General features: G+C 40.0%; 1 protein-coding gene across 1 annotated transcript in view; it reads right to left on the bottom strand.

Annotated features, from left to right (window-relative positions):
* TEC (tec protein tyrosine kinase) overlaps positions 1–17,365 on the bottom strand; it is a 117,433-nt gene that overhangs the window by 27,535 nt on the left and 72,533 nt on the right. Inside the window, 5 exon segments of the mRNA XM_023737380.1 lie at positions 2,593–2,768; positions 3,901–3,941; positions 6,130–6,258; positions 6,960–7,041; positions 12,373–12,477. Of these exon segments, the coding sequence (XP_023593148.1) occupies positions 2,593–2,768; positions 3,901–3,941; positions 6,130–6,258; positions 6,960–7,041; positions 12,373–12,477 (533 nt within the window).

Genomic DNA, 17,365 nt, shown 5'->3' with positions numbered 1-17,365 from the left:
ACCAGTGGCATAGCTTCCAGCATCACAGCAACACACAAGCCCCCACAGTATGACAAACTGACAGACACGTGGGGCAATCTTAGCATCATTAAAAGTGAGAGAACCAGGGATCACCTTCTAAGGTTATCAAGCCACTAGATCTAATTGCCAGTTTACAGGATATATAGGAAATAGTGGCATATCGAATAACACTATGAGAAAGCAATCAGCTTAATCTAGATTTGTGGCTTATTCTAGAGGGTACATGGCCCGGTTTCATCAACAAATAAAAGGTATGAAACAAAGACTGGGGAGGGGAATGTCGTAGACTAAAAGAGACATGATACATATCAACCAAAATGCAATGTGTAGATCTTGTTTGAATACTGATTTGAATAAACTAACTGTAAAAATGCACACTAGAGCTAATAGAGGAAACTGGAATTAGATAATTAGTACCATCCTTAGACCTGGGCAAGAGAGGCCCCTGGCCTGACCCCTCTCTTTAGAGCTCTGCTAAGTTAAGGAGATGTGCCCATCCAAAACCTATGTTCCCACCACCCCTTCTAGACCATCACCTGGGTAACTAGGACCTCACAGAATTCCTTGCCCATTTCCAAGGCCTAGATGGGCCTTTCCCCTGGGTCTATCTGCTGGAGAGCAAATTGTGCTGGCTGTGTGTGCCCTCTCTCACCCCATGCCCGAGGGGTGCCCAAGGTGGGGGATGGATTTGCAAGCAATGTGGACAGAGGTTGGACATACAGGCTGGGAGATCAACACAGTGTATGTGAGGTGGAGCCCAGGGTTACAGAAAGGAGAAGAGAAAGGAAGCAGCACAGGGAGTCAGTTCTCCACACTCTGCTGCATCCTGGCATGGAATCCTAAATTCAAACCCTGCCTTCCTCATCTTTATGAAAGTATATTTGTTAAGTTGGAGGATAAAACATACTTTATTTACCAGTTTTCCAGCTTTATTTATAACTTCTAAATATTTAGATACATGATATATGGATTTCCTTTGTACTCTTCCCCCAGGCCTGATGTTAGGGGAAAGTCTACAGATATCTTTAAAAAAAAAAAAAAAAAGACATGATAATGACATGGCAGTTGTTTTTTTAAAAAAACCAGAAATGACATGATGACTAGGATGGTAAATCTAGGAAAAAAAATTGGGAGAGATTGATAAATCAAGGCTGGTAAAATATTGGTAATTTTTAAAGTCATGTGATTGGTACAAGGGGCTCCATTATACTCCTACCTGCTTTTATGTGTGTTTAAAAATTTCTATACTAAAAAAAGTAAGTCTTTTACAGTGTTTGGCAAACACAAGCAATAACAACGTTCTTGTAAGCATAGAACAAAGAGTTAAGAGCTCCCAAGAAGCAAGCAGAAGAGAAGGGCCCTGGCTAACCCAGAGGCCTCCACTACTTCTCAAGAAGAGTACTAAGGAATGGAGAGTTGGAATTGGGGATGAGGCAAGAGAGCAGGCTGGAGGACGGGGGGTAGGCATAGGGATTTGTGTGTGTGTGGGGTGTGTGTGTGTGTGTGTGTGTGTGTGTGTGTGTGTGCGTGCACGTGCGCGCGCTGTGACCGGGACAAAAAGTCATCCTGGTATTACCCATGTACACTCAGAATATACATGGGATTATATTTCAGAGGTAAGCATGCCCATTGCTATCAAGTGGGTTCTGACTCATAGCGACCCTATAGGACAGAGTAGAATTGTCCCATAGAGTTGCCAGGGAGTGTCTGGTGGATTCAAGCTCCTGACCTTTTGGTTAGCAGCCATATCTCTTAACCACTAAGCCACCAAGCACAGGAGGTAGTTTTCTTAACAAAGCCTAAAAGACACTTACCCCTATGCTTACCCATATATTTACCCGTAATAAGGTTGGGAGGACTCACTGTTTCCTTTAAATCTTAAATTACTTCCTGTTTTGTTTAATTCTTCGCTATCTCTAGCTATTATCTTATATGAATAATGTTTGCTGTTTAATTCCTTGCACGTATGTCTATTTTATACACATATAAATATAAATTATGAATTTATAATTATATATTTATATTATAATTTATAATTAAAATTATATATAGTTATATATATCCTAAGAAGAAAATTAAGAGAGACTATTGCTTAGAAAAATTTAAGGTTACTTACTGTATTTTTAAAAACAAATAACATGTGCACTATGCCAGAACTGTTTTACTTAATTTTATCATTTCTGAGCATTATATATATGAGTGAGTTATTTACGTGGGAACGTTATTTGCGAAAAATACGATATTTACATCGTGGTGAAGGGGAAGACATAAAATGTAATTTCCTCCAAGGTCAAAATAATAAAATAAAACATATAATGGACTAGGAAGAGAACAGTGTAATGTATTCTAACTTCGGGAAAGACATGATTGATCAATTTACATGTATTGAGTGATCATTAAGAATACGTTGTGTTACTGCAAAGTAATAATGTTCACTTTCATTTACAGCCAGCTGATCTACTCTCATTGCATGATAGCACAGCTCATCCTCTTCTCACTCAACCCTAAACTCCCATCAACCCACTGCGTGTCATACACACATACAGAGAGAGAGAGAGAAAGAATACTTACCCATATTTATCTCTTGCTCTCCACCAATGAACATCATTCTTTTCTAATATAATATACTCTTGGCCTCTATCTAATCTGAGATCATGCGGTTCTGTCGCCTGGAAATCATACATTGCTACAACTACTTCTTCACTATTATCTTCTTCTTCAGGTGGAATTGGTGGGGGAGGCCTTCGCTAAAATAAATAAATAAATAAAAGATAATGTTTGAAAGTACAGTCGTCTGTTTTAATTGGGTATGAAGCAAAACACTAAAAGATTTATACATCACCACAGAACAAAGCAGAAGCCTCAAATCTACCTAATACAATCTGGTGTCCCCTCCCATGAGTTTGAAGATGTTGATGCTACTGGATCTCTCACGGGGTTCACAATATAGAAGATGAGCAAAAGCTGTCATTAAACACTGAGTGTCAGGGACAGTTTTTCAGGGAGAGGAGCTGGTGATAATGAGAGTAAAAGCCGGGAGGACTAAAGGTAGATCAACAGTGCAAATGGTCTGCAGCAGAGAAGAGCTCACTATGGAGTATTTTATCAGGTCTCTTCCCACTCGAAAGAATCTGCACTTCTTCATACCTACTATAAGGAGCCCTGGTGGTACTGTGGTTAAGCACTCAGCGGCTAAATGAAAGGTCAGAGGTTCGAAACCACCAGCTGCTCTGTGGGAGATAGATGTGGCAGTCGGCTTCCATGAAGATTACAGCCTTGGAAACCCTATGGGGCAGTTCTGCTCTGTCCTATAGGGTTGCTATGAGTCAGAATCGACTCAACCACAGTGGGTTTGGTTTTTTTTTGGTTTGTGCCTACTATGTGCAAGGCACACTGCTTTGTACCTAACACATTTTTTTCCTCATATAGCCTTAATATCCACCCATGAAGTGGAGTTCTATAATTTCCATTCTGCAGTTGATAAAATAATGATTTAAGTAACGCACCCAAAGTCATCTTACCAGACTCTGATCATGTGCTAAGTCAAAGTGCGTGTTTTTCCCACCATACCCCACTCCTCAAAGGCAGTAAGTCACTGAAGTCACTCCTTTATCATAATACTGAGATCTCAAGCTTGAAATATTCCTTTAAAGTCTCACGTTTCTTATGTAATTCTTTAAGCCAAAATACAAGGCCCCCACTGATAATATATGATACAATTAAATTAATATTATTTGACGCCAAGAAAAAAATCAAATAAGCCATAGCCCATCTACTTCTGATATTAAATATGATCCTGGGGGAAAACAGCTGTCACATGAATGAATACAAACATGCTCAATAAACCACAAATGCTTCCAAAAGTTCGAGCCCTCCTACCTTCTTTGTTTCTGGTGCTGGAGGTAGTGCTTTTCTTATACCTGAAAATGACAACAACAGAAACCAGGTCAAAAGTGCTATCTACCAACAATCAAAAAAAATAAGATAACAGTAGTTTTAAGGAAAAGTTAAAATAAACACAAAGACGACAAGCCCACTCTCATACTCTCCCTCTGGTGCTTTTTGCTTGTTATCACTATTCTAGAATAGAATTAATCACTCTGTCTTTTATAGCTGGCTGGTATTTCTGTCTTCCTGAATAGACTGTAAGTGCCACAAGGATTGGGGATCATGTTTTATTCTTTGTGTCCCCACCACTGCATAAACTAGACACTCAACAATTCATGTTGAGTCAGTAATAGTAAAAATGAAAGAGAACACTGAGAAAGATGAATGAGTTTTGGCAGTCTGCCCTTTCCACCTATAGTCTACAGTACTGGAGTTTCTGCAGGCACATGCACCCAGCTAAAGACTTTATTTCCCAGCTAGATGTGGCCATGGGACCACATTCTAAATAAAGGGCTCTGTATACAAATAGTATGTGCCGTTTTTAGATCTTGCCCTTAAAAGTCTTCCTCTGGGCACCCTTGACCACTTTCCCCCTTCTTGCTGCCAGGATGAGACAGCTAGAACTGAAGCAGACCCTGTGACCCATTTGACAGCTACCCCTATCAGCCCTGAATCACCCATCACCATTGGGTTATTACACGAGACTGAAATAAATTTTCTCTAGTTTAAGACACTATTTTTTTAGTTTCTTTTTACAGCAAGTTAGACTTTAAACAAACTAATACTAAGCCTTAAGAAAATTTAAAAAAAACAGGAAATAAGTAACAGCCTTGGAAACCTGGGCCTTCCTTTCAACGTGCTAAATTAATGTTAGGCTACCCTAAGAGAATTGGGGTGCCAGGACTCATAGACTTGGGGGCTGGATGGGCCAGAAAAGTCATCTGGCCTGGCATCATGCACAATGCAGCATCCCTGCTGAATGGCCATTCTGTTTGTATCTAGAACTTTTACCACACAGATCTGATTGACACAGTGAGCATCCTGTATCATGCCAGCAGGAAAAGAGAAATACGGTATATCCAATCATTATTGTTGTCAGCTGCCATCAAACTGGCTTTTCACTCATGGTGACCCCATGCACAACTGGGATTGGACCATTGTGAACCACATGATTTTCACTGGCTGATTTTTTGGAAGTAGATTGCCAGGCCTTTCTTTCTAGTCTGTCTTAGTCTGGAAGCTCCACTGAAACCTGTTCAACATCATAGCAACATACAAACCTCCGCTGACACTCCACTGCGCTTGAGGTACATTGGCCAGGAATCAAACCTGAGTCTCATGCACGGAAGACAAGAATTCTACCACTACCCACATCCAATCATTATGATGGGTATTTTAGAGCACTAGCAATTTTGAATCTCTGTGCATTTTTAGCTTATACCTAAGTGCTACCTTTATTTCCAGGATTTGTAAGGGAGTTAATTGTCACAATTAACCCCAAGTAGTCTTATTCATCAAAGCATTCACGTACAGGTATCACTCTGACACTTTACTGCCCTGAAAGACTGTGAAGCTACTGCTAAAATCCACACCACTATGCTTCATCAGGAGCCCTTGCGGCACAGTGGTTAAGAGTTCAGCTGCCAGTCAAAAGATCAGCAGTTCGAATCCGCCAGCTGCTCCTTAGAAACCCTATAGGGCAGTTCCACTCTGTCCCATAAGGTTGCTATGAGTCGGAATCAACTCGACAGCAACGGGTTTGGGTTTTTTGGATGCCCTATCATAATGAGAATAAGTCCTATTCAGATTGTTGGCGCATTGTTACATGAGGTTTCTAGCTACACACTGGAGAAAAGTTTATTTATTGAAGAATACATGAACACCAGTGTTAAGAAAAGCTGCTGATAATACTACACTGGGTTCATCTTTTAATAGATCCATTTTTAGCAGGCTTAAGTGTTGTAATAAAAGCTCCCCAAAACAGACCTTTCGATTCCATGAGATGGTCTTATTGCTAACTCAATATAATTATTCTTAAAAAATATACCAACCTTACATTTACACTGTGCTAGAAAGCACGCAGGCCATACTCAATCAAAATATTTTACAGTTTATTTCCTAACTTTCTAAGTACTTGACAAATCAATCATGCCACTTTCTCACCATACAGGTAATATGTACATTCCGAGCACATAATTACAGAATAAAATGAATACTTACTGCTCTCAAAAATATTGTATTTTTCACATCCAGGTGCTAGTTTTTCAGTTTGTCTGCAACACTGATAACTTCCGTCTGCCCAGAATTTAGGATGATATTTAATCATAATGTTATTGTTGTTCTTTATTTCTGTAACTCACAGATACAGTAATGATTAGTGGAACAAAGCAGAGACTACAAAATGTGCTGTAACACAGTCCATCATGACTTGTTCCTCCGATACCATGTTTCTTACGAGAACACTCTCACCACAGCATATGATTCAGCATTCAGACAAGTCACCTGCTCCTCATTCACCTTGTTTTTGGTGAAGCCCCCTTCTTAACAGATGTTAACTGCTGCCGGACCATGATGGAAAAATGCAAAATCTAGCTCACCACTACTTTTTTTCCACAGAAGAAGTAATGAGGTTTATGCAGAACAAATCGCCCGTTTAAACACTTCACATACAAGCCAATCCATCCCTACCATAAACTTCTTGACCAAATGTTGACTACACAAGCAATTTCTTAGGAAATACCAAATCCTGTTGATCATAAAAGCCCAGAGCTTCAAATATATGACCTTCAAATATATGACATGTTTAATGAAAGCAGAATTTTCTTAGAAATAATACAAATGCCACTAGAAGAAACTAGGCTTTTAAAAGGGACGTTATCTTCAGGATGTTGATATCGCTTACAGTAAGAGAAAGTCCTTGAAAAAATCTTTATCGAAGATTAAAAGATTATAAATGCAGTGACTACATTGTCTGTATTTCTGTTTTAGTCATAACAATGTTATGTACTGAAATTTTATACAGATTAATATTTCGTTACATAATTTTTTACCTTCTTTTAACTTCTTTACCCACCGGTCCCTGCTTTGTACACTGGGTGCAAAAATGTAAAGTGTGTTAGAATCATGGACAACCTAGAATAAAACAAGAGATGGAACTGGTGAGAAATACATAGACACAGCACGTCTGTCTAGCACAGAGCCCATGGTACTACAGGCACTCAATAAATGTTTCTCGAATAACGGAATAGAAGTTAGTGACTTCAGATTCAAATAACTTACAATCTTTTCTTACAAAAGCATGTCTATTTCTTCATTTCCACATTCAGTGAGATACATATGTTGCAAAGGATTGTGTTTTTATAGAAGAAAATATATACATTGGTCACGATGCTTCATTAATCTTGGTATTTCTTTTAATCCTTAGATAAACTTGGTGTAATGGAATATTCTAATCCAGTATTTTTCAAAATAATATTTTAGATAAATGGACTACACTTTCAGCATCATTCCTTTGCCACAATAAATAACTATAGTAGCTAACATTATTAAATAAATCTTGAAAAAGGAATTCAGAAGAAGAATGGGATGCATTTGAACTGTGGTGCTGGCAAAGTATACTGAATATACTGTGGACTGCCAAAAGAATGAACGAATCAGTCTTAGAAGAAATGTAAACAGAATGCTCCTTAGAAGCTAGAATGGAAAGACTTTGACTTGCTTACTTTGGGCACATCATCAGGAAAGACCAATCACTAGAAAAGGGCAATATGTTTTGCAGAGAGTCAATGAAAATGAGGGAACCCCTCAATGAGGTGGATTGACAAAACAGCCGCAACAATGGACTCAAATATACCAACGATTATAACGATGGCACAGGATGGGGTAACGTTTCATCCTGTTAATACATAAAGTCACCAGGAGTCAGAGCTAACTTCATGGCAACCAACAACAACAACTTTATTAAATACTGACTATCCCAGCTCTATGCTATGTGCTTTAAAGGCATTAATTAACTCAATTAATTCTACCATCACAGTATTACTATTTCCATATTACAGATGAGGAAACTAATGCCTATCCACAGGCCCTCTACACTTGGATAATTCCAGGAGATACCATTCACATAGAATGTGCTGCAAATGGTGACCACAATGTTGTATTATCTAAACTGCCCATCATCATTTGGCTGGCAATCCAGAAAGCCAGGATTCTGACTTGGGAGCCCACACTTTTAAGCATAGTGCCTCTTTTAGAGGTAATACCTAGCAGACAATTACACACAGTCTTACTTTTAATATTTTTAATGTTAATAATAAAACTAAGCTTGGGAAATCACCCAGGAATTTTGTCTTTGGTCTGTCATTTTGCCCTTGATGGCCAGTCCAACAAGCCTGTAACTTTGTTAAAGGGTGTTAAACACTAGCTAATCTGAAAAAATTAATCCAAATTCAGAGTTTTGATAACTAACACTAGCTTGACATATTACCTAGATAACCTGGGGCATTTGTATTTCTACAAGAAATTTCTAGACATACCACCTTTAAATGCAAATAATAAATCTCTAATCCTGGCATCTCAGGTAGTTAGGCAGGTTGTTGGAAGAGATATCTGGGGACAATATCCTTCCCTCAACAAACTCCAGGTCACATGTCATGTACAGGAGCCTGTGGCTGGGTGAATCAGGGGAGCCACATTTCTCATGTGCTTCCCATTTTCTGATGAGTCATTCTATCACAGCAGAAACTGTCAGGGGACAGAACTTTGCAAATTTCAAAGCACAGATTCTATTTCAACAAGGAGGAAATAATTCTCCCTTAGTAACATTATTAACTCATAGTTACCCTCCCTCCTACTTATATCTTCATTCACTCATTCATTTATTCAATAGAGTTTTAATGACAGTGTGGTGTAGGAGAAATCTCACAGATGTTATATTTGGGCTCAAATGTCGAGAAAGAAACACCACTTCCTGAGGAATCCCCAGCTGCCATCAGAAATGACTCATCTAGGAGGCAACAAAGAGGTAGCCCACTAGGCAGCTGGTTCCTCCCTATTTTCTCTATCCATCCTGTGGGGTGATGAGTCACCTGGCAAAAAGCTATTTGGCCTTTGGTCTTGATTCCGGAGAGCTGGACCACACCTGAAGCTAATGAGTGGGGGTTGACCATACCAGGAGGGAATACTTGGGGGCCTAATGCTGACTAAGTCTTAGGAGGCATGATGTAATCTATCATGGCCATGTGGGGAGACTGTTAAGGCTCAGATGAGCTTCCTGCTTGGCATATTACCTAGCTAACTTGGGGCATTTGTATTTCTATGAGAAATTTCCAGACATACCACCCGAAGGCTCAGATGAGCTTCCCTCTTTGGGCCATGGAAGCTCTGCGCTGGGAACCTTCCCAGACCTCATTTTATTCTCTTTGGATTGTAATAAAGATGTAGCCATAAGTATGGTATACTCTCTGTGAGATTCTGTGAATCGTTCTAGTGAATTATCAAACCCATGGAAGCAGTGAGAGCCATCAGGGCCTGGTATCTGCCTATTCAGCAGTCTGAAAGAAGGTGCCCTTCTAACTTGCGAGCTCTGACCTAGCTCTGGGCGACCAGGGTCAGAGATGGGGTGCCACTTGTGTGGCTGGCAATGAGGATGGAGAAGTGGGAAGGTGAGTGTTGGATCCATCCCCATATTTGGGGGATTGGATTCATGCTGATCCTTACCATGCAGTCAGCAACAAAGGTGGGATTTACCCACTTTGCCCCTTGCTTCATACACTTTCCTAACCAGTTGTGAGTCAATTCCCATTTCCAAAGACCCCATGTTTGTCAAAGTAGAACTATGCTCCATACAAACGGTTTTTAATACCTGATTTTTTGGAAGTAGATCGCCAGGACTTTCTTCCAAGGCACCTCTGGATGGACTTGAACCTCCAACCTTTCAGTTAGCAGCTCAGTGTATTAAACTTCTGCACCATCAAGGGACTCCTATCCCTTCCTAAGAGCTAGAATATGCTGGAGGAGGAAGCAACCTCCTTTTTTCTCTTGGTATCTTTTGAAAATTTCTTTTACTCCTTTTTTCTTTTTTTTTTGGCCCTTCTGTTCTCTTGTATCTGAACCTGATGCAAACTTTCACTGTTAAGACAGGAAACTAAGATCTATGCTTTAAGTTATAATAAAAGAGGATATTTTTCACTTTCAAATTCTGCTGATTTAAATTACATAGTTAAAGCTCAAGTCTACCTCTTCTGGATTAATTTTTAAGATTGTTTTTGACTCTTTTTATATTTATTCATCAATTAAAAATGGTTCAAGGATGGAATGTTTTCTGTTGTCCTATTTTTATCATCATTCTTAAATCAACCCAAAGCTTACTGAGTGATCTCTTCACTTGGACAACTTGTTGTTGTTATTAGTTGCCATCAAGTTGGCTCTGACTCTTGGTGGCCTTATGTGTAACAGAATGAAATGTTGCTCAGTTCTGTGCCATCTTCAAGATTGTTGGTATTTTTTTAGTCCATTTTTGCGGTTATTGTGTAGTTGCTTCCAACCTACAGGGGCCATCTTCTAGCACTATATCAGACAATATTCTGTTGGGATTTATAAGTTTTTCATTGGCTAATTTTCAGAAGTAGGTCACCAGGTCTTTCTTCCTAGTCTGTCTTAGTCTGGAAGTTCCACTGAAACCTTTCCACTGTGGGAGACCCTGCTGGTATTTGAAATACTGATGGCACAGCTTCCAGCATCATAGCAACATGCAAGCCACTTCAGTTTGTCATAGTATGACAAACTGACAGACAGATAGTAGCTTGGACAGCAAAGAATCCTAATTCTGGGTCCAGAATCATGAGGCCCATAGCCTCCCACAACCACTCACCAAAATATCTGTTGTCATAAGTGTGTAGGACTGCTTCTCTGCTAAACTTCAAATGGAATTACGTGCATACATACCACACACACACACACACACACACACTCCACAAGTTATATATGTACTTAACACACTCAAATGAAAAGATTTAAATTGGGCTCACTTGTAGATCTGGGTGTTATGTGTAGTATTAATAACAGCAGCTGTTGCAGTAGTAAAAGTAATGTAACAGTACTAGAAATGAACACTTATGTTGTTCTTTCTTACTATATGTTTAACTATATATCACCTTAGTTAACTGTCACAACTCTCTGAGGTGAGTACTATTATTGTTATTATTCTCATTTTTAAGAAGTGCAAACAGAGAGTTTCAGTGACTTGCACAAGGTCACAGAGCAGTTCAGTAGCAAACCAGGCAGTGTGGATTAGAGTCACCTCTTTAAGCACTTTACTGTCCTGCTCTTCACTCAGAGAAATGGCAGATATAAGATGAGGAATGGGAAAAGGAAAATTAAATGTAGTCCTTCCTCGTATCGTGTTGTTGCCACCATAGTGGAAAGTAATCCAGATGCGCTTTTAAAGATTGAATATTTCAGTTTATTCCTTTCAGGTCATCTTAATCCCCAAACTGGTACATGTTCATTTCAAATGTAATTGATGATTTTCATAGCAGCCATTAAAAACCAAAAACTCCACTGTGATGCAACGTTGACAAAGATTTTTGCCATTTTCCCCTCAGGACCTAGTGAGACCATAGCCATGGGTAAAAAGTGAATTTTACTTGACATGTTTACTGCTCAAAGGAAAGCTTAAAAAGGTATCCTTGACCAGAGAAATGGTGGTTAGATCCTGGAGAGGGGTACTGGTTTGTCCGCTGCAAGCTCTAGAATATTAGGGTTCAACTATGCATGTGTGCACCAAGATTCCAGCCTGGATGTAGCCAAGGGCTCAGGATGCCACACTGAGCCTACTTTGGACTGAGAAAATGTGAATGCATGTTGTAGGCAGGTTTTTAATTCCCAAAGTGACTTTGGACAAGGCATTTAACCTCTGTGAGCCTCAATTTCCTCAGTCATCAGTGAGAAAAGTATGATATTTACCTTCCTTATGCAATAGGATCTGTGTGAGGAAAAAATGAAATAATGGGACAGCCCTTTAAAAAGTCCAAAGTTTAGTCAATAGATGACGCTGATGCTGTATTTTTCATCACAAGCAGACTTGTGGTCTCGTGTCTGTTCTGGTAGCTCATGCCTGCCCCTTCTCAGCTTTTCAACTTCACAGAGAGAAGTTCTTCCCACATTTTTTAGTCCCAGCCGCTACTCCTTGTCCTAACTGTTCTATGATATATCAGAACAGTAGTAAACTAGGACTCTGGTTTAGAAACTCAGGACCCCTGGTAGAATCTAACAGACTAAGATAAGAATATGTTAATGTTTCAACCAAGACTCGTCAACAGTTTATGAAGAAAAGCAGTTACCATTAAAGTGGCAAATGAACCCAAAAGTCAGCTGCCGAAGCAATGTCAGGAAACGTAATGTCAAACAGTAAGCATGGCTAAAAGGCCAGCATCTCACTGTTGCGAAAATATACCAGCTTACCTGAAATGGATATTTATTTTGACAGGGAATGACACAGTCATCATTCTTCACTATTTCCACACACTTGATTTTTGAAATGTCAATAAATCCTTTTCGGTATTTTTTCTGTTAAAAGAAAAAAAAGGAAGATCCATTACAATCACAAGATACAGGGAAAAAGTTATTAATAGCAGTATTTGTTAACAAAATCACTGATTCAAAAAGTGACAATTTCCTCAATAATAATCTAAATCACATCGCCTTTAATTGCTAAAATTGTTCAAAATACTAACACTGTGAAGGCTGTAATCAAAATAATTAAATTCTTTAATATCTTGTAAACATGAAATTGGTCTGCCCTTCCCCCCAAAAAGCTCTAGAACGCAAAAGTGGACTCTCTTTGCTGCTGCCTTTTCCTCTCAGACACACACCTTTTTCAACGTCTTCACTTCCTGATAACAGTCTCAAAAAAAGTACCAAAGACCAAATGCAGCAAAACTCCATTTACTCAATCACAGACCCAAACTTCAGCTAGCTCCACTTTCCCTTGGATTAGACGCAGCACACAGAACTCAGGTGTGTAAGGTAGACTTAGGTTTTCACATAAAGCCTCCATTTGAACTCTATTACTGAGTGCTCTACCCTTCTTCACCACTGCCCTCCCGCCCCTTCACTACAGATCTGCCTGCTGCAATTAACTAATGGCATACAAAACCCCGAAAATCATCCACACCCTTGAGCAGAGTAATCTCACTCCTGGGAATTCATGGCAGGAAAAACTAGCCAAAAGAATATAAAGCAGTATGTGCAAAGATAACTGGATATAATGTACCCATTTTATTACAAACACAATGTAGACATATAAAAATGTTTACTGAATAATATTAATTGATACATTCCAAACAAAAAGTTGTATGATGAACAAGGTTACTTTTTTTTTTTTTTAAGTATTCCTATAATAAAGAATAGAAGGAAAAGCAGTAAAATGAAGACTGTTGTTGTATTTGGGATGACTCAGCCATCGCTGGCCCTGCTCATCTAAAATCGCTTCAACTCATAGTCTGAAATCCCTGTCCCCTGCCTGGGGACCCTCTATCCTGTGTCCTATGTTTAAAGGACACAACAGTTCAAACACTGTAACTGGCCCTTAACAGGCAATGTTTCATTGTTTGCTCAAAACATCTCTGTGAAGTAGGCATCATTCTCCTCACTTTACAGGTGAGGGAACTGCAGCTCAGACAAGTTAAATACTTTCCCCATGGGCCCCAACTAACCACAAAGCCCACTAGACTGTGGGATCCCCCAGCTATAAGGAGATGAGAGAATTAAAGGAACCAAGTGTCAGGAGAGGCAACAGACTAAGGTATTCTGAGCATAGACTGAACTTCAACCAAGATAGGAGGAAGGGCACTCTCCCCAGGCATTCTCTTTTGTGAGATTTACTCCCGCCTACAGACACATTCAGGCCTCTCCCATCCATACTGAGAACCATTCCTCTGGCCCTGCTACTGTACTGCCCTCTTTTCTTTCTTCTTGAGAGACAAGATGATTACACTCTCAGCTTTCATTTCCTTCCCGCCCACTCCTTCCTTAACCACTTACAACCTGCCTCCCACTTCACACACTGTTGAAGCTGTTCTCAAAAAAAGTCACCAATGACCAAACCCAACGGTCTTCTTTTTCTCAGTTATCATCCACTGGCACCTTTATGGGGCATTTGAGAGTGCTGACACTCTCTTCTCCGTTAGTTGCCTTGGGCCATCCTGGTTTTCCTTCTCTCCTTTCCCTCCAGTTTCTCACACAACAGCACCTGCCCTGTGTTGGCAACTGCACGCAAGGAATACAAAGCTACAATGTAGGAGGAGTTTATTTCCTGAGCATGCAGTCCAGGTATTATGCCAAGTGCTTTTAATCCTCACAGCTACCCTGTGAATAAGTAATGCTATACCCATTTTGGAGCCCTGGTAGCACGGTGATTACGAACTCAGCTGCTAACTAAAAAGTTGGCAGCTCGACTACCAAGGCCTCCACCGGACTGAGTCCAGTACAGCTAGCTGGTGCCCAGCTACCACCACTGACTGCTCTGACCAGGATCAAACCAGAGGGTTTTGGACAGAGCTGGAGAAGGGTGTAGAGCATAATTCTAACTCACAAAAAAAAGACCAGATTTACTGGCCTAAAGGAGACTGGAGAAACCTCGAGAGTATGGCCCTCAGACACCCTTTTAGCTCAGTGGTGAAGTTATCTCCAAGGTTCACCGATCAGCCTGGGAGTGGACAGCCCCGTAAAACCAAATGAGACTAACGAGGTACAGTAGTCCAGTGACAAGGGCCAGAATGTAGAAGGGGACAAGGAAGCTGGTGATAGGGAACCCAAGGTTGAGTAAGGATATTGTCGATGTGTTGTGAGATTGTTAACCATTGTCATAGGGCAACACTTGTAGTAACTATTAAATGAGAACTATTTTGTTCCGTAAGCCTTCATCTTAAGTGAAAATAACAGCACAATTGGAAGAGCGTAGTCAATGTCACTGAACTGTGTATGTAGAAATTTTTGAAATGGTGTATCTTTGGCTATGTGTATTTTCACCAAAAAAAAAAAAGGTTGAGAAGTTAGAGGGTTAACATTTGTGGGGTTGTTAACCAATGTCATAAAACAACATGTGTACTACTGTTCCATGAGAAACTATTTGTTCTGTAAGCCTTCACCTGAAGTACAATAAAATATAAAAAAGTTAAAAAAAAAAAAAGTTGGCAGCTCGAATCTACCAGCCGCTCCTTGGAAACTCTATGAGGCAGTTCTACTCTGTCCTACAGGGTCATTACGGGTCGGAATCGACTCAACGGCAATGGATTTTGGCCTACCCATTTTAAAACAAAAACAAAACAAAACCCCAAACCATTGCCATGGAGTTGATTCTGACTCAGATGGCAACCCCATGTGCTACAGAGTAGAACCATTCCATAGGGTTTTCTTGGCTGTAATCTTTATGGAAGCAGATCACCAGGCCTTTCTTCTGTGGCATCACTGGGTGAGTTTGAACCACCAACCTCTAGGTTAGTAGTTGAGTACAAACCATTTGTACCATGCTGGGATCTAATACCCATTTTACAGACACAGAAACTAAAATTAAGTAACTTGCCCGCATTTACCTGGGGGTAACTTGCCCGCATTTACATAGAGCTACATATTATGTAACGTAGTAAGTGTTATACATACAAAAGATGCTAAGAGAGCACAGAGGCGCTAAGGTGAAAATGGCAAACAGAATTTCAGAAGATAAATGGTAGGGAGGGGAATCCCAGCAGAAGAAAGAACACATACAAAGAATAACATTCCAGAATAACCTAAGTTTCTTCATCTGTAAAATGGGAGTAATAGTAGTATCTACTTCATAGGTTTGTACTGAGAATTAAACGAGTTAATATTTGCAAAGTTCCTAAAAGAGTGGCCCAGAGTATGAGAACTGTAAATGTTTGCTAAATAAAATAAATAAATGACAAAAAAAAGATCAATGAGACTGAAGCACAGGGTCAAAGGGTAGAATGGAAAAGTAAGCAAGGGCCAGCTTGTAGAGGACCTGTGCATGGTGTTAAGGGGTCTAGTTCGACAGGGCCACCCACCCTGCTCCTGAAACCTGCACCAGTAAATGGCAGGAAGAAATCACCATCCTTCTATTAACAAGTCACAACATTCACTGTACAGACCTCAGAAAATAATACTAGCCCAAAGAGAATCATATGACCCTTAGTCCCCTGACCCTGCAGAAAATCACTGCTGACTTCACAACATTCATTCAGACAATGTTCTCAGGGGTGATTTATCACCTGCCAGCTCTCCAGCCCTAAGAGCAACAGGCTGTGGTCTGCTTCCAAGATGCCCATCTTCACTCATCACCTGCCCCTGCTACTAAAAGCAGCTGTCAGATATGGGCCAATCTCTACAGGAAAATTTGGGATGACTTGTATACTGGGTTGACTTAAACCCATTGCTATCGAGTTGATTGACTCATAGAGACCCTACAGGACAGAGTAGAACTGCCCCATAGAGTTTCCAAGGAGCGGCTGGTGGATTCGAACTGCCAACCTTTTGGTTGACAGCCAAGCTCTTAAGCACTGTGCCACCAGGGCTCCTTATGCCCCCTAAGTTCATTTCCCTGTAATATATAATCTACCAATGTATTATACTAACATTTGGGCTTACTTATGAAACTAGCAGATAAAGGTCCAAATTTAAGTAGCTCAATCATTATTTTATCTATCTGTCTAACAAATACTGGGAGTCCCTGGGTGGTGCAAACAGTTAAGTTCTGATACAACAATGACTGTAAGTGATGCAAACGATTACGCGCTTGGCTACTAACCAAAAGTTTGGCAGTTGGAATCTACTCAGAGGCACCTTGGAAGAAAGGCCTGGCAATCTAATTCCAAAAGGTCACAGCCATTGAAAACCCTATGGAGCAGTTCTACTCTGACACACATGGGGTCACCATAAGTTGGAAGCAACTTGATGGCAACGGTTTGTTTGTTTGTTTTTGGTTTTATCAAACACTAATCAAATGCCAAGTAGGCACTAAGCGCAATGCTGTGTGCTGTAGATTCAAAGTTATGGAAGGAGGGTCCAGGGTTTCTTCAAGAGAAGGTCACAATAATATTATGATATCCTAATCATAAAATAATGTTTCTTATGGTGTGCTACAGAGTTGAGGGGTCATTGGGTCAGAAGTCAGAGAAGTTTCTGGGAGGAAATGACATTCTGATTTGGTTTTTAAAGGATAAGTAGGGGTTTTCCTGTACAGAAAAAGTAACGAAGAAAGCTCTAGGAGATAAAAACAACAAAGCACTGAATATTTAGAGAATTGAAAGAAATTCACTGTGGCTGAAGCTTGGCGTGTGTCATGGATTGAATTATATTCCCCAAAAAATGTGTGTATCAATTTGGCTGGGCCGTGATTCCCAGTATTGTGTGGTTGTCCTCCATTTTGTGATTGTAATTTTATGTTAAAGAGGATTAG

Source organism: Trichechus manatus, unplaced genomic scaffold, assembly GCF_000243295.1.
Source record: "Trichechus manatus latirostris isolate Lorelei unplaced genomic scaffold, TriManLat1.0 scaffold00101, whole genome shotgun sequence".
Classification (NCBI taxonomy): domain Eukaryota; kingdom Metazoa; phylum Chordata; class Mammalia; order Sirenia; family Trichechidae; genus Trichechus; species Trichechus manatus.
The sequence above is the reverse complement of the archived record's forward strand: the minus strand, read 5'-3'. Positions and strand labels throughout refer to the sequence as shown.